The 17,882-nt window shown below is 45.2% G+C and overlaps 1 protein-coding gene across 11 annotated transcripts in view; it reads left to right on the top strand.

The window, feature by feature from the left end:
* The window catches only part of ADGRF5 (adhesion G protein-coupled receptor F5), a 102,487-nt gene that overhangs the window by 39,325 nt on the left and 45,280 nt on the right, over nt 1–17,882 (top strand). For 5 of the 11 annotated variants that reach the window (XM_027601276.2, XM_027601278.2, XM_027601279.2 and 2 more), the window contains exons 1-3: nt 6,070–6,091; nt 8,629–8,754; nt 15,583–15,637. In XM_027601276.2, coding sequence (XP_027457077.1) covers nt 6,086–6,091; nt 8,629–8,754; nt 15,583–15,637 — 187 coding nt within the window. In that variant the 5' untranslated portion in view covers nt 6,070–6,085. Of the gene's footprint in view, nt 1–6,011; nt 6,092–8,628; nt 8,755–15,582; nt 15,638–17,882 lie in introns of those variants that run through there. The other 6 variants (XM_027601271.2, XM_027601281.2, XM_027601272.2 and 3 more) reach the window with 3 other exon arrangements.

Consider the following 17,882-nt stretch of genomic DNA (forward strand, 5'->3'; position numbering starts at 1 on the left):
CTCAAGTTCTATACACTCACTGTCTCCATGCTCTCATCTCCCACTCACTGGACAACTGCCCCCAATGTGATTTCCTCCCCACTCACTCCAAGGAGAGTCCCCTTGCTGAGAACACATCATGTGTCCAAATCCAACAGTCTCAGCCCCCTTCGTATGGTCCTTTCAGCACCGCTGGACATAATTGACCACGTTCTGCTTCTTGAAACCTGACCTTCCCTGGGTCCAGACTCTCTTCTAGCCCTGTTTCTTCCTGCCTCTCTGGTCTCTCACTCCTGTCTTGGCCCAGTCATCTTCTTTGACAGGACCTCTGGTTGTTGGAATTCTGTGGGCCTCAGTCCTAAGCTGTCACTCTACTCTCTCTGCTGGCTTCCTAATCAATCTTACTACTCCTGTGGTTGCAATTACCGTGCCTGCCCTGGCTTCTGCTCACCTCAGTAGCCCTCCAATATCCGTCCCCTGCTTCCTTTTGGCATTCCAGCCACTCCGGTCCGTTTGCAGCTCATTGAATGTGCCATGCATTTTTTTTTCTACCTCCGGGCCTTTGCACAAGATCTTCCTTCTGCCTGGAACCCTCATCCTCCTCTCCATCTGACCTCTCTTTTGTTTTCAGCTTATTCCAACTCACACTACAGATTTCAACCCCATTAAATACTTCCTCCAGGATACTGTCCACAGATCCCCATGACTAGGTCATGTCCCTCTCTTGATAGGCTTTATTAGACAGTTCACCACGGTGGTTAAAAGGGGCTCTGCAGTTACATTTCTCTGGTTCACATTCTGGCTACCTATTTGCTTTGGAGCAAAATATTTAACCATTCTGTGGCTCAGTTCATTTCATGTCATACTGTTCATTAGCTATCATACTAAACCCCATGCACTGGAATTGCTGTGAGGGTTAAAAGATTTCATGCAGTCAATGCTCAGCTCGGTGCCTGGCGCATAGTAAGTGCTCAACCATGGATTAGTGCTCTGATTACTCTCCTTGGTCACACTTTCACGGTCATAGTGAAACAATGAATTGTGTCACTGATTCTTCAATGATGCTTATCTCTTCCATTAGACTCTAAGCTCCATGGAGACGGGGATCATTCTCTCGTTTTCTGTTGCTTCCTCTGCACGCAGCAGAGTGCCTGGCACTTAGCAGAGCTTAATAAACATGCAGTGAATGAATGGAGAAATGGATACATGAGTAAGGGAATAAATACAATCGCTCCATGATATACTTAGAATAATAAATACAATACAAGGAGGAAGGTTAAGGGCCTAGATTAAGAGCAGGTGTTTGGAGGAAGTAGAGACTATTTATAGCTGAACAGATCAAGGAACCTCCAGCCAGGAGGCTGCATTTTGCCTTGTCATTGAGGGATGGATAGAATTTGAATATGTGGTGATTTTCCTGAGTCCCAGGGGCAGAGAAAGATGGAGATTACCAAACCAAGTAAATGGCAGGATTATTTTGGTTTTGCCAAACACTGAAAAATAGTTTGACAATAATAACTGCCCCTCCCCACTGCCAGGATTAATTCTCAAAGATTAGTTTTTGCATTTTTATTTTTGCATGAACACTGGAAAACCCCTTACCCTATTTTCAATTATAAAAAATCAAACCCCTTCGGTGGTGAAAATCTGGTCCATCCTTATTACATATGCTTGCTCTGGAATATAAAATCCAGGTCATGGAAGGCCTTGAGTATCAACGAAAGCAATTGCTTCTATTCTAAAAGCAATGGGGAGCTGAAAAGGGAATAGCATGTTAGAAGGGCGCTTCTGGAAGATTAATCCTGCATCCATGTAGACCATGGGGCAGGAGGGAAAGAATGGAAGCCATGGCAAGGGCGCACGTGAGGGGTAGTGAAGGCCCGAACTGTGTCATAAGTCAGAGATGGGTGGGATAAATACAAAAGACAGTTATGGTTAGGCTCAGAAGTCTAAGTGAGGTTACCTTGCCTTTGAAACAAACGTGAGAGATTTTAGACACTTTTAGTGGTAATGGGACTTCTGAGGCCAGCTCCCATACTGAGTGCAGTCAATTCTCTACCTTTGCTGGTAACGCAGTTGAGACCCTGAAAGACAAAGGGACTTGCCCCAGATCACAGAACTGGTTAGTGGCAGAGTGAGGCTAGAACTCATAGTTCCAGTTGCCTAATCCAGTGTCCATATAGAGAAAGTCTTCCATTTTTTTTTTCTTCTTCCATTTATTCATGTTGCTATCCTACCAGGAAGGCTTTGTAACCCAAAGGGTACGCCTAGTGGAATAGACTGCTTAGCTTATAATTTTGCCACTACTGCGTGTGAGCTGTGTGGTCTTGGTGAGTTGCTCCTCCTTTTAACTTTCCATTTCTGCTGCTGAAAAGTGGAGAGAATTGAGTGGTACCACAGGATCATCGAGGTGGTTACATGACATAATTCTTGGAGAGAGCTTAGCATCATGCCTGGAACAGAGTGAGCACCTCATAAATTACAGGAATCTATACTTGTCATCATCATCTTTGATGACAATTACTATCCACAATCCTATCAGAAATGGCTTGCCTGACTGTGGGACATCATTATTATCTAGAATTTTAAGAATGCTCAGTTGGCCTCCTGAGTCCTGACTTTGAAGCTGACAGCCCTTGCTAGGTCTCAGTTTTCTCATCTGAAAAACTAAGGGGTGTGGGGGGGTGGGCGGTGCTGGAACTAGAGATGAATTCTAATTTGTTTTCCGATTCAGACAGTGCGTGTTTATGCTCTGTTTGGATACACCAATAATTCGGTTTTCATAAAGACATACTCAGAATAAGCACTCAATAAATGTTGAGCAGTAGACCAGAGGGTCATACTCACCCATTTTAAATAAAAAATAGGGGGGTGTCATTTTTATTGAATTTTAATTAGTTTTCCAGGGCTGCCATAACAAAGTCCCACAGACTGGGTGGTATAAACAATAGAAATCTATTCTCTCACAGTCCTGGAGGTTAGAATTGGAGATCAACACATCAGCAGGAGATCAACACATCAACACACCCACCCTGCTGGGTCCCTGTTCTCATTCTCCTGCATCCAGAAAACATTCCCTTCCCCACAGTGGGGCTCCTGCTACATCTCTATTGACTTGTGAGTTTGTTGTCACTAAGAAAACATTCCCTTCCCCACAGTGGGGCTCCTGCTACATCTCTATTGACTTGTGAGTTTGTTGTCACTAAGAAGGCCAACAGAGAGAAGAGTGTTAATTTCATCAAGAACTGTCCCTAGGGAAGCTGCGGGAAGATGGAGACAGTGGACAGTATTGGCCATTGGCCTATATACCAAAAGGACCAGACATGGCCATTTGGGGCCATTATAATCCTTCAGAGGCCTCTCTCCTGGGCTGGTAGATTGTCATCTTCCTCTGGGATCTTCCCATCATCCTTCCTCTGTGTCTGTCCATGTCCTAGTCTCTTCTTCTTATAAGGCCACTGGTTGTACAGGATGAGGCCCCCCTGTAATGACCCCATTTTAACTTAATTACCTTTTTAAAGACCTATCTTCAAATAAGATCACATTCTGAGGTACTGAGGGTACCAATTTTGGAGGGACACAACTCGGCCCACAACAAATTACAATGATGACCAGGCCCTTTTATGTTTCGCGGGCATGCGACGTCTATAGCAATGTTACAACGTCTATACAATGTTACAACGATGCTGTCATCGTTGTCATTCCTATCAGCAGACAGAGGCTCGTTGGGGCGAAGTGTCTCACCATGGTTAGTGGTGGAGCTTGAATCAGAACACAAGCCCCTTTCTCTTCAAAGCTGATGCTCCTTCCGCTCCAGTCTACTACAGGAAGGAGGGAATCACCGGAGCCCTAATGCCACCACATTCTCTTTCCAAGTCACAGCAAAAATAGCTGTGCTTTCTTTGGGGCCAGTCATTGTTCAGGAGAACAATGCCCTTCTGGGGACCATGGCTGAGCCTATGTCACAGTGGTTGGGCAAGCTGCTCAAGGGAACTCCCATGAGGGGCACAGGGGACTGCTAAACCTCACCCTTTCAGCTCCTTTGTTCCCTCTGTTGATGCTGTTCTTCTTCTCCTGAGGTTCTTTTTTCTTTCGCCATTACACATGAAAGCGTTGCTCATCCTTTAGAGTCTGGCCATGGACCCTGGTCACTCCCAAACTCACCCCACTTTCCCCCCATCCTCAGCTCCAGGCATGCTTGTCACCTGCACACTGTGGTTCACTTGGGAGACAGGCCCACTTGGGGGCAAATCTGGCTCTGTTCCTTACTAGCTGTGTGTCCTGGGTGAATTCCGCAACCTCTCTGGGCCTTCGTTTTCTCATCTATGAATTAGGATAAAAATACCTACGTCACAGGGTCATTGTGAGAGGCAGACTAAGTGAGTTAACCTATTTACTGCACTTAGCACTGTGCCTGGTATATAGTAGACATTCAATACATAGTGGTTTTTACGTTGATGTTTTTCAGTGTATGTTTGGTGCCTTCCCAATGAGACTGAGAGCTTTTTGGGGGCAAGGACCATGACTCATTTCAGTTTGTGATGGCAGAGCACAATTTTGGGGCTGCAGAAAACACTGTATTTGTCAGCGCCTAAGTGTGCAACATATTTGAGACATAAACAGCCTCTGCTATTGGATTTTATCAGAAACTATTGAGTAGTGGGTGCCTGGGTGGCTTAGTCTCTTAAGCATCTTGATTTTGGTTCAGGTCATGATCTCAGGGTCCTGAGATCAAGCCCCACTTTGGGCTCCGTGCTGAGTATGGAGCCTGCTTAAGATACTCTTTTTTTCTCCCTCTGCCCGTCCCCACTCCTGCGGGTGCCCGCTCTGTCTCTCTCTCTCAAAGCAAACAAACAAATATCACCTCGGGAGCCCACACTTCCATTAATCCATTCATTTATTCACCACTGACTGATTGCTTCCTAAATGCATCCCCTCAAGCTTCTGTTTCTACATGGTCTCTTTAGTAGAAAGAGCTATAGGCTGGTGATGGAAGGTACTAGAGTGCAGGGGAATGTGGAAGGAGCAATAGATTGCTGAAAATACAGGTCTGCAGACCCCAGACTTCCCTATGCATCAGAAACAGCTTGGGTGGATACAGAATTTTGGCTCCCATCCCCCAGAAGTTCTAATTTAATTGGTCTAGGGTGATTTTAAAACAACAAACAAGCAAATGGAAAAAGAAAAATAAGAAACTCCCCAGGTGATGGTTCTGGTGTGCAACCAGGGATAAGAACCCCTGGAGGAGATGATACACAAATACCCGAGGGGACTTTTTTCCCTAGGCAATGCTAAGGGGAGGGACTGCATGCCAGGCTAAAGTGGGGAGCAGAGCCCTGAGCTGGAGGCAGGAGGAGGCACCAGCTCAGAGACTGAGCAAGTGTGGGTTCACATTGTCACCTCGCCTTCCTCCTCCCCAAGAGGAGCCAGGAAAGTATCTAAGCTAAGAGTCCCCAGGGGAGAGGGGCTAAGGGTACCAGAGGGCATGAAAAGGCAGAGCTGTGTAGAGCTTAGGAAATAAATCATTTCCAGAAGGAATTCCACAATTGCCCTACTTAGATGGAAATCACAACTCGATGATAACATTGGGGCACCAGACCTCACAGATGTGGCCATTTTGTGAATATGCTTCTAACCTTGTAAAGGCATGTGAGCTCATTTGCTCCTCTTCACCGCCCAGCCGCTGCTCCCCCGCCCCTTGCCAATAAAGTCTGGGCAGGTCAGGCCTGATGAAGGGTTTCCAGGAGAGCAGTTGATTTGGAGCACTGATGGTACTTAAGATCCAGGAGAACAGTTCCCTGGTCTGTTTCAGGCCAGTTTCACAATGGCGATCCTGACGCAAAATCATTCTGCAAAAGAATGTCATTATAAGACTGCTTCAAGGAAGCCAGACCCCCACCCTGCAAATGCAGTGCTGCTGGGAATCCTGAGGACTTATTCCTGGCATATGATGTCAGGACGCTTGATTTCCCTCTCCCTGTCTTCTAACTTCACAGACAGGAAAATAGAACCAGAGAAGATCCGGAAGTTGCTCATCACCCCGGGGTTTGTACTGAGCATGAGCTCATTATTTCCCAGCTTTTTCTAAGACACAGCTGGCTCATTCATGCTGGTGAGTTTTAGTAGAGAATATCCAGGATTTAAAATTTAAAAAGAGAAAGAAATTGAGAACGACATCAGATAATTTTCTTTCTTCTCTGCCTGTTTGTCTCTGTGTTTCTTGGCAGTTGTCTGCCATTTAATCTAGGAATGCAGGGTGAATATGAACTTCGAGGGGATTTACAATTAAAGGGACCCTACTGAAGATATATTGCCTTGAATCTGGTGTTCTACTCCCTGCTTTTAATTGGGTGAATTTGGATTTTTTTCTCACCATTAGCCAAGTTAAACAGCCTCCATTGGCTCCTCATGGATGAGAATATCTGTGAGCTGAGGGTTAATGAAAGATTGTTGATATAGGTAAAGGCAGTTTGTCTTCAGGTATCTCCCAAAATGTAGGAACCCCAAAAGCTGAACTGATCTCAGCTGGTATCACTGTTCTGATTGGCCAGGCCAATGGTATTGACAAAACAAACTGGTTGTCAAATATTTTTAATATTACCTTTCCATCAACATGGTGGCATTCTTCTTTCAAGTGGAGAACCCACCCTTACCCTTACTGTGGAAGTGATGACTGGGTCCCTGTTCTCATTCTCCTGCATCCAGAAAACATTCCCTTCCCCACAGTGGGGTTCCTGCTACATCTCTATTGGCTTGTGAGTTTGTTGTCACTAAGTAGGTCAACAGAGAGAAGAGTGTTAATTTCATCAAGAACTGTCCCTAGGGAAGCTGCGGGAAGATGGAGGCAGTGGGCAGTATTGGCCACTGGCCTATATACCAAAAGGACCAGACATGGCCATTTGGGGACATTATAAGTCTTGCTAATTCTGACCCCAAAGCCACCACTGGGAAATGATGGAAAAGATAGAGTTAGCTCTAGTCCCTCTAACACCTGGGTCCCTCCCTGGCTGTCACAGGTCAAGGGAGGCTCATTAACTGTTCAGTTACTACATCTCATCCCCTAGATTAACTGCCTCTATCTGGAAGCAGCTAGTCGAGTGCACTAAGGTGGGGCCTGAAAAGGTTAAATTGCCTCCCAAGTACCCAATTCAACCCAAGAGCAGTTGTTAATCACCAGGCTCAGTCTGCTCAATATCCACAAAAGCCTGTTCCCTTTGAACAAAGAATTGGTTCCTACGATTGCCCTACAGCAGATGCATCTGGTTGGGATATCTATTCTCGTAACCCAAATTGCAAAGCATTTTCCAAAAGCCATTGAGTTGCAGAATTTTAAAAATGTATTTTGATTGCCAGATCTGCAAATTGGGTCAGTTTTCCAGGGCCTTATGCTTCCCTTTTTTCCACTGGGGGAGAGGAAAAGAAGGCAGCCAGCAGCTGGTGATTGGAACACAATTCTCCCTGGCATGTAAGTCTTGGCTGCCATCTGTGTGTTATCCTGGCCACGGTACCCTGGCATTCACTGCAACGCCTGGGCCGAGGCCTGCCCTTCCTGATGGCTGCCCTCTGGATTCCACTAACAACCAGAGTGAAACACTGCAGCTTGCACCCTTGTGGCTCTTCATGGTTTTTAATCATCTGAGCTTCAGGAAAGTCTGTGAGAAAATAAGAGGAGGTATAACTATCCCCGTTTCTCAGATGGGGAATATCGGGCTCGGCGAAAATATGTGACTTACCCAAGGATACACAGCTTATGGTGATCTTGGATCTTAATCTGTATCTTCTGCCTCTTGATCTACTACTCTTTTCACGAAAACTCATGGCCGTAAAAAAGTCAGTGAGGAAAGGCATCTGTACGAAGTGGTTTGTCTGGGTCCCCAGACCCGAGTGGGTTGGAATGATGCAATCTGATACTCGACTTTTTAAATGCAACAGTGATTAATCTAGTCATCAAAAAACTTCATCTTAATCACCTAGCATTATAAAGAGGAAGCTATCAAAAATCAGTGCATAAGATGGGACACCTTATATGAATATTCAATGTTATGCACTCTATTACTATAAAAGACTATAAAATACAACATATTTTTATGACTAAGTCCAGGATTTTTCATACTAATGAGTCATAGCCCATTAATATGCATCATACGGTCAATTTTAATGGGTTGTTACCAGAATTCGAAACAAAAATAGGGTAAGATAGGATGGGATCGAATTGAAAAGATCAGAATGTGACATATATAGCAAAGGTAAATATTACACTCTGAAACCTTTTGTTCATTTATTATGTGTACTGGATCACAATGTTTGAAGTATTTCTTGCTCAGTGGTCTTTCTCTTTTTCCTGCTCTGCCCCCTCCCTCTTTCTCTTTTCTCTTTCGTTCCCTCTCTCCTTCTCTAAGTATATAGGAAAGGTACCCAAACATCTGCTACCTTTGTCCTCCATACAGGGCCGTCGCCAACCCCCATCCTGCCCGACCTGATCATTTACTCAGCCCCGGGTCCGGAGCAGACACTGTTCTCTACAGTTGATACCTTCATGCTCCTTCCGTTCTCCTCTTTTTGTTGTGTGACCTTCGAAACGAGGTTTGCTAGTTCTCTCTATGTTTTATAAACAAATTCTATCTCTAAACTATCATATTTACATTTCAGGCAAAGCAACTCAGTCCTAAAGAAATGAAATCCCCAAGGAGAACCACATTGTGCTTCATGATTATTGTGATTTATTTTTCCCAAGCTACACTGAACTTGAATTTAGAGTCTATTGTTCATCCCTTGGTGAGTACACCCATGTCTGCTATATTTTTCCTTGTCAGATTTTTCTGATTTCCTGGGAATGTCACAGACAGAAATTGCTTAGAAAAAAAATTTTAGGGCCTTTGAGAAAATGTTGCAAATGTGGGGGAGGGGGTGAACATAAACGGATATCAGTGTGTCTACTGGGCTACCACTTAGCATACTCTGATATCAGTGATGGTCAAGGGAACATCCCCCAGCCTCCCTCCTTAACTAAATGGCCACCTTTAAGCCTGAAACTCCGCTCTGAAACTGACAACAATGACTATAAGGCAGATTGTGAGGACTGGGCAGGACGCATGTTCTCAAAGGATTCATTTAAACTTGAGAGTCAGGGAGCGCCTGGGTGTCTCAGTCTTTAAGCATCTGCCTTTGGCTCAGGTCGTGATCCCAGGGTCCTGGGATCGAGCCCTGCATCAGGCTCCCCGCTCAGCAGAGAGTCGGCTTCTTCCTCTCCCACTCTCCCTGCTTGTGTTTCCTCTCTCGCTGTCTCTCTGTCAAATAAATAAATAAATAAATAAATAAATAAATAAATAAATAAATAAAAACTTGAGCGTCAGACTAGAACACATTTCAGAAGGGGTGTGTGTGTGTGTGTGTGTGTGTGTGTGTGTGTGTGTGTGTGTGTCACAATCACAGACTGATAGAGTCCATGGTGCCATAGATGTCATTTAAACTTTTTGCTGACAGATTATAAGATGGTTTTGTTTTGGCTTTGGGAAGTTCATAGGAGATTAACTTAACGAAAGAGGGTGATAAATACTCCCTTACTCCTTATAAGAATTATTACTTATTCCTTCCTGGGGCCGTCCCAGGCACCAGAGACAGGGCATGTTCTTTGTTATGAAATCTTGGGAAACTGATGGAATCCTGTGTCTCTGTTTCTTCACTTGTGGAATGATGATAATAGTACTGATTTCCTGATTGCTAGGAGAATTAGATCAGTTAATATTTGTGAGATGCCTTAGAATAGTGCCTGGCACACAAGTTTTTTGCTATTATTATTTCTTTGTCCCACTGTAATGGCATCTTAAGTGCTATTTTATTCTGTCACTATTGTTAGAGCTTCATTGGTAATTTTTGGCATTATAGAATGTCGCTTTTTGCTCTGCTTTAATTTCAATTCTTTGTCATCTGTTCCGAGGATCAATCCTGTTTTTTTGGTAAGATATTTATTTATTTGTTTGTTTGTTTGTTTATTAATTTAGAGCGTGAGCTGGGGGAGGGACAAAGGGAGAGGGAGAGAGAATCTCAAGCAGATACTGCACTCAGTCCCGACTCGGGGCTCAATCTCATGACCCTGAGATCATGACCTGAGCAGAGACCAAGAGTCCGACGCTAAATGGACTGAGCCACCAGGCGCCTCCAATCCTATTTTTATATTTGTGTTTGCCTGATCTTTGTTCGTTGTTTTTTGTTTAGCCTTTAATGTAGCACTTTGTGTTAATGGTTCTCTTGTAAACAACATGGGCTTGAAGTTTTTTTATTCTTTTAAACCAAACCTGAGAAAATCTGACTTTGATTAGGGGAGCATAAATGTATTCACATTTGATATTATATATAAGATGCTTGATCTTACTTTCAGGACTTTCTTTTATGACTTCATGCACTTCCTTCTTCTTTTCTGTTTTCGTATCTTTCATTTGACCTCAGTTTTCTTTGTCTTTTTCATTATTTCTCTCATGACTTGGGAGCTATATACTGTGTGTCTCTTTTCCCAAACTCCAGTGTGGGCTTCACCTTGTGTGACCATATGCGGCAGCTTGCTCAGATAAATAGGAGAGAAACACACTTCCTGTGAATCCACAGGGTCAGTGTAGAGCTCTAGTTACTCAGGTCTGTGGGGTGAAAGCCTGAGCATGAGATGATCTCAGCGGTGGGGTCAGCTGTACCTCTGTTCCAGACTTTCCTAGCACTCATGGTGGCAACTGTGCCTCCTGCTATGCCAGTGTGGTCCTCCCTGTGGTGGCCCTTACAAAGTCCCTCCATCTGCCTGGGGACAGAGGCTGGTCCAGGAATAAGCCAGTGGCTTCCCAAAGCTGCTGGTGGAGTTCAGACTCCATCTTCCTGGAAACTCCCACCACCACCCCAAAGGGCCCCACTTTTCCTCTTAGATCTGCCTTTGGGATACAGTATCTTCATACAACCCAAAGGCAGAAGACCCCCTCATTAGAGAGATGAACTTGAACCTGCCTCATCAGCTTATCCTGCCCTAAGCTGCTGCTCAGTTCCCAAGGCTGACGTTCTACCGTTTTAAATGCAACATGTGGTAATGAGCTTTTAAAAACTTGTGGTAAACATGCACACAATTTACCATCTTAACCATTTTTAAGTATAGAGCTCAGTAGTCTTAAACAGATCCACATTACCATACAACCCATCTGCAGAACTTTCTCACCTTGCAAAACTGAAAATCACGGGCGCCCGGGTGGCTCAGTTGGTTTAGCGTCAGCCTTCGGCTCAGGTCATGATCCCAGGGTCCTGGGATCGAGCCCCGCATGGGGCTCCCTGCTCAGCGGGAAGCCTGCTTCTCCTTCTCCTCCCTGCTTGCGCCCTCTCTCCCCATCCCTGTCGCTATCTCTCTCTCACAAATAAATCAATAAAATCTTTAAAAAAATTCCTGAAAATCAATACCTATTGAACAACAACTTCTCATTCCTCCCTTCCCCCGACTCCTGGCAACCTCTATTCTACTTTCTCTCTATGACTTCAACTACTTTAAGTCTCTCATGTGAGTAGAATCATACAGTGTTTGCCCTTACGTGACTGACTTCACTTAGCATAATGTCCTACAAGTTTACCTATGTGGTAATAGGCATGAGAATTTCCTTCCTTTCTTAAGTCTGAATAATGATCCATTGTACGTATATCCCACATTTTGTTTATCCATTTTCCATTCATGGACACTTGGGTTGCTTTCTAGACTATTCTGAATAATGATGCGGCTCAGAGCATGCATGCACAAATGTGGGGTGACGGGCTTTAAAAGCGTGGTAATGTAGCTTCTCAAACTTCAATGTGTGCATTAACCCATCTGCGCACTGTATTAAGATGCAGATTTCAACTCAGGAAGTCTGGGGTGGGGCCTAGATGTGGCCTTTCTGACAGGTTGCCCTTGTTCCTGCTCCAATGATGGCACTTAGTGCAGCAAGGCTGTGGACCCTCAACCTCAGCATCATGGCTGAGTCTGAAGCCCAGCTCTGTTAGCTTTGGAAATTTCTTCATCAAGTTTCTTCATCTCCCTGAACCTGTCTCCTCTACATACTGTGAGAATAAATAGTATCTCCTTCACTGGTTTGTCGTGAGGGTTAGACGTTCTCATACACGAACGTACACACAGTGACTAGCACAGAGCAAGAACTTCATATTTGGGGAGTCACTTTCACTGTGCTAGTACAAACAAACCCGGGTTAGTACGCCTTTGTGAGGAGACATCCTGCCAAGAGCTTTGCTGAGACAATTATCTAACTGGAGGCAAAGAGGGTAAATCGGGAATTCCAGGAAAAGGAGTGAGTGACAGGGCCTTGGTGAGGAGGAGTGAGATCTGACAACCTCTGGGGGCCTTCCGTGACCACCTTGCTTGTCATCCTGTTCCGTGGGATTATGTTTTCTACCCATAAAATGCCACCTCTCGTTCCTGATGGATTGTCCATGCCCACTTCAGGTCCTCTCTCCCCCCACCCCCATACACAATTATTTGAAAGTCATTAGGTCCAAAAGGTGGAGCATTTCCTGGAATTGGTGACCTTGGGTCTTCGGGCTGAGGCTCGGCCATAAGGAAACCCCCTTTGGACGGAGGTGGCCATTGTCCTCAGCTACTCATCTGGGTACCTCTATGTGGACAAGTAGAGGGAGGCCCCCTGGAGGTTCTGTTTTCTTGTCTGAAGTACATACTTCATCTGGCAAGATCTATGCTCCCCTGTGAGTTCTCCTCAGCACCCAACGTTTAAGAGAAAGGGCAAGTGCCAGAGTCACGAAGGTCCCTGAACTGAGGTCACATGAGGACTCAGGAGGGCAAGGATGGCCTCTGGTGAGCCCCACGCTGGCTGGACACACACCACTGCCAGAAACTGTCCAAGCCTCTGGTGTGCCTCAGAACATTACCTTCCATAATGTAAGACACTGAGCCTGAGAGTGAGTGAATGACTTTTCCAACTACGAAGGAGAGGAGGTGCTGGGATGTGGGGCTGGGTAAGACTCTAGCATTTGCCTTGTTGAACTCCAGACCCCATGACCTGGCAGCCCCTCTCTTTGTACCTTCTCAAATCTGGCAGGGCCAAGGGTATTCACCATCATCACCACCACCACTAAGGAACTCATCAGAGACTTGATCACTTTCAGTGTTTTTCCTCCATTTTCCGCCAAGGTTTCAGGGCTTAAAATAAACAAATAGGTTATTCTCACAAGAAGATGTGCATCCTTACTGGACAACAGGGGCAGTAGGTGATAGAGCTGCAGGAGTGCACTTTGCAGAGATGTCCGCTGACACTGACAGATAATCACCATCAGGATGGAGAAAATAGCTAAAAAGTAGCGTTTCTCGAAAGATGGCCTCATGTTCAAAAGGCGGTGAAGAGTGGATGGAGAAGCCTTCCTGGTGGCTCCCCCACTCCCTGCCCCCCGCCCCCAGGGAGGATGGACTCAGGAATGCAGCGGAAGACCCTTTCCTTCTGCCTAGGCACAGAGCCAAAGCAGGCTCCAGGGGAAGCTGGACAGGAACCAGCCCTATGCATTGCATTGACTTTGCTCCTTCTTGGTTCCTGTGTATTTAAGTGTGGCTAAAATAAGCCCACTGCAAACAAAATAGCAACTGGGCTTCTAAAATTCCAATCATCATGCATCATTCCTCTCTTTGTTGCTTCAGGAACATTTATGAACTGTCAGGTACACGGCCCCTCTACAGATCCTTATGGATGTAAAAACTGTCATCGAAAGGAAGGAGGGGGTAGGAGGAGGCAACAGAGAAAGAGAAAGGGTGCTGGATAGGAGACACTGGGGTGCTGAGACAGACCCAGTTTCCTGGGGTATCTCCTGATGAGATCACTCCTTGCCTGTATGGATAAGTGCAGACTCTGGAGCCAGGCTAATGGAGTCTGAGTCCTGGTTCTGCCCTTAAAGGCTGTGTGAGCTTAGACAAGTCATTTAACTTCTCTGCAACTGTGCTTTCTCATCAGTGAAATGTGGATAATAATAGTGTCTATGTCTTAGACAGTCATGAGGATTAAATACCTAAGCACACATCAAGTACTTACCAGTGCCTGGCACAGAGGTATTGGATATCTCTCAAGAATTATTATTTTGGGGGCGCCTGGTTGGCTCAGTCGGTTAAGTGTCTGCCTTTGGCTCAGGTCATGATCCCAGGGTCCTGGGATTGAGTCCTGCATCGGGCTCCCTGCTCAGCAGGGAACCTGCTTCTCCCTCTCCCTCTGCCACTACCCCCTGGTTGTGCACTCTCTCTCTCAAATAAATAAATAAATAAAATCCTTAAAAAGAGAATTATTATTTTTATTAACGTTATGATGAGAGATAACTAGAAACTAATGGTAGACATCACAGATGGTAGAACGAGCTCAGCCTCAGGTGGTGTTCATAAGTATTTTTGGAGTTCATGGTAAGGGACACACCCCAAAGGGTAGGGGATATCTGGCTCTTCTATTGAATCTTGAAGGGAATTTGCATTGAGAAGCACATCCTAGCAGGGATGAGCTAGGAAGCCCAGGTCAGGTCAAGGTCTGGTTACCAGCTGCAGAATTGGCAGTGAACTTAATACAAAGCCGGTCAAAGTCAGTTCTTAAACAAAGAAGCTGCAAAATACCAGAGAAGAGCTTCACAGAGACAAAGTAAATGGCAGTGTGTGGACGAAGGGGTCCATGTGGATGGTGCCCCTAGAACAGTGTGATGCTTGGTCCCAGAATAGCACTTACTATGTCACCAGAATATTCTCAGTGCTTTACATTTGTTAATCATTTGATCTTTCTGACAACCTGATGAGGTAGACTATTTTTATCCCTACATTATAGATGAGTGCTGAAGCACAGAGAAGTTAAATAACTCGCCCCAGGCCACACAGCCATTTTTTAGCAGAGCTAGGATTTGAACTCAATGTCTGCAGAATCCTTGCTCTTAACTATTTTCCTATATGATACAATTCAACTTTATTAGAGACTAACTGTGTCACGTGGCAGTTCATTTAATTCTCATAAGCGTTCTGTGGGGCCACTAATATTATTCTATTTTACCGAAAAGAGAACTGAGGCTCAGAGAGAAGTTCCTGAAGGTCGCATAGCTAGTACCCAGCCTTGTACCCAGGCAGTCTGACTCTAGAACTAGCTCTCACAGCCCCTGCCACAGGAAGCAGCAGTAGAACCATCCAGGAGGAAAAGGACCAAAGGAGGAGAAAATGATTTCTAAGCATGCACAATCTAAACAGCCCTAATGCAGCAGAAAGATTGGGGCGGGAACAGGCTGAGTGCTTGTCTAAGAGGTCACTGGAATGACTCAGTCTGAGGCAGAGAGGACAAGTTAAGAACACCATAATTATTTGGATTTCTTGACCTGGCTCAAACTGCAGGAACTTGCAGAGACTCAGATATGGTGATCTGGGGTTCGGCTCCTGGGTCTAGAGAGTGGTCTCTAAAACGGGAATGCCAGCGCACATTATAGAGTAACTGCCATCCACAGGGCACAATGATACTCACTGGGACCCGAAGCCCTCAGCTCAGCTCTGACATTTCGGGGCATGTGAGCAGAAAGCCATGGAGAAAAGGCATCTCTAACGCTAACTGACAGTTTCCTAAAACATTCTTTCAGATTCTCCGTGAACATAAACCAGCAGGGAAGGAGCTACTAAGACAAAAAAGAGCAGGTATGTAATCTCTTTGCTTGGCAGTGTCTTCTAGCAAGTCCGATCAAATGACATTTGCTGTAACTTTTCAAACCCTGCGATCCACGTAATTCAGTCTCCAAGTGCATCAGGGTTTGATTTCTAGAAGTAATGACAAGGGAACTCCATTCTCTACTCTATCTAGTAACATTCAGTGGATCTTAGCAACACATAAGCTAAGCCCCTCACTTCCTCCCTCACCGCTCTCCGCAGATCCCCAAAAGTCTGTTCCCAATGGCTCTCTCCTCAGCTCCCTACTTCCTCATGGTAACCTTTCAAAAGCACCAATATGATTCCACTATTTCCTTGCGTAAAATCTTTCATGGGCTCCCAATTGCCTTGGAGAGAAAATCCAATCACCTGCTCGCGTCTTACCAGACACTGCGTGATCTTCCCACTTGTTCTTCTGCTTCCTTTCACATGGTCGCTGCCCCACCCACCACCCCACTTTGTTGTTTGGGGGACTCCAACCTAAGTCTCCATTCACTCGGATTCCCACCATGTAAGGCTTTCCATTGGTGCCCCAGACAGGGAGGGGCTGCTTCTCTGGGTTCCCGCTGCCCTTGTTACATTCCCAGAGCATAAGATTTGTCCCAATGCATTGTAATTATTTTACTTCCTATTTGTCATCCCCGGGAGACAGGAGTTCTCTCGAGCCCTCTTCATCCCTGTAGCCTGGCATCGAGCCCAGTTTCTCAGTAAATGAGTGAACAAATAAAGAGAGTGCATGTCCCTGTCACAGCTGCCCCTTTGTGAGTTGAGGATATGTTCCTATCGCAAAAAGTCCTCTGCCTTAGTGTCTGTACCAACTCTGGAGGAGGCAGAACTTCTTAACCTTTAGGATTATGACTGAATCATGTCCAAATGTGTCGTGGCTTGGTCTGTTCAGTTTTGTGGTCCACAAGAGTCAAGAAGCTGCCAAAGAGAGCGGGCTTTCCCTGAGGCCAGGATAAACGTGTCCATCCATTAGAGCCTTCCAGAATAGCAACCAGCTCCAACTTTGCCCGTTGCTTGAAATGACAATTTGATCACATTTTACTGAGGTCTCAAAATGTTCATTGGAAGGTCACACCTTCATTTTTTTTCTTCTTTTGCCTTTCTTTTCTTTCTTTTCTGCTTTAGCTTTGTTCGATATCCTTACAGACCCTCTCTCTCCCACTCCCCTCCTTCCCTGAAGTGATCTGAAGCACACAGACCGCACTTCCCATGCTTTTAAACGAGCATCAGGACATCGACTCCAGTCCCTGAGTCCTCTTGCAGCCTGTGATAGGAACAGAGCTGGAGATGTCCCTGTTCGGTATTCTGAAAGACTTTTCTTTTTAAAATCAGACTATTTGTGGATGAGTTCTAGCTCCAGGCTTCTGCCAGGTTCTTGCTGGCCTCAGGCTGCCAGCTTCCTCGGGGACAGTTGGTGACTGTACAGTTGTAAAAGCAACGTCTTCCTGTCCTTCCGGGCCTGGCGGCTTATGACCCATGGTGACATCGTGAGAGGTTAGCCTTTGGGGAGGAAACCACTTCTACATCTAAGAATTTGTCACTCCAAAATTTTCCAGGTGTGCTTTCATTAAAAACAATCATGATGATAATAAATTACCATAAAAACCTGTTTTCCATTTATTATACACGGTCCTCTGTGCTCTTGGCCTCTGGAGTCATTTTGGAAGTGTTAATGACTCAAGCCATCATATTCAGAAGATGGATTGGCTTTGGTACTTTTACAAAATCACCAAAGAAATGGCCATGGAAAGAGCCAGGCACTAGACCACACAGAGCTGGAATGTGAGTTGCAATAGACAGCACCACTCTCCAGGAAAGCCATGAAAGAAACCAACAGAAGAGTTACATTCAGCAGATGCCTTACGGAGGTGTCTGTGTTCTGCTTGCTGTATTAGTTAAGTGAGGTGATAGGATTAAGCTTTGATTTTCAGGGTAATATCCCCTTTCACATATATATTCATCCCCTCCTTCTGGGGACTTAGTGCCAGAAAGGCACAAAGTTTCCAAGAGAATGAGGATCCTCAAAAGGAATGTCCTTTTGAGGCACTGGATTAGATCTTAAGGGTTTGGGATCGAATCGTCTTTAAAAGTAGGGTCAACACTCATTTATGCTCAGAGCACTTATGGACTTCTTCCTAAGTTACTTTGGTCAGCTATATAGCTTCACTGGGCCCCTGGTACACACACATACATATATGTATATTATACATATATCACATACATATCACAC

Source organism: Zalophus californianus, chromosome 7 (assembly GCF_009762305.2).
Source record: "Zalophus californianus isolate mZalCal1 chromosome 7, mZalCal1.pri.v2, whole genome shotgun sequence".
Taxonomy (NCBI): domain Eukaryota; kingdom Metazoa; phylum Chordata; class Mammalia; order Carnivora; family Otariidae; genus Zalophus; species Zalophus californianus.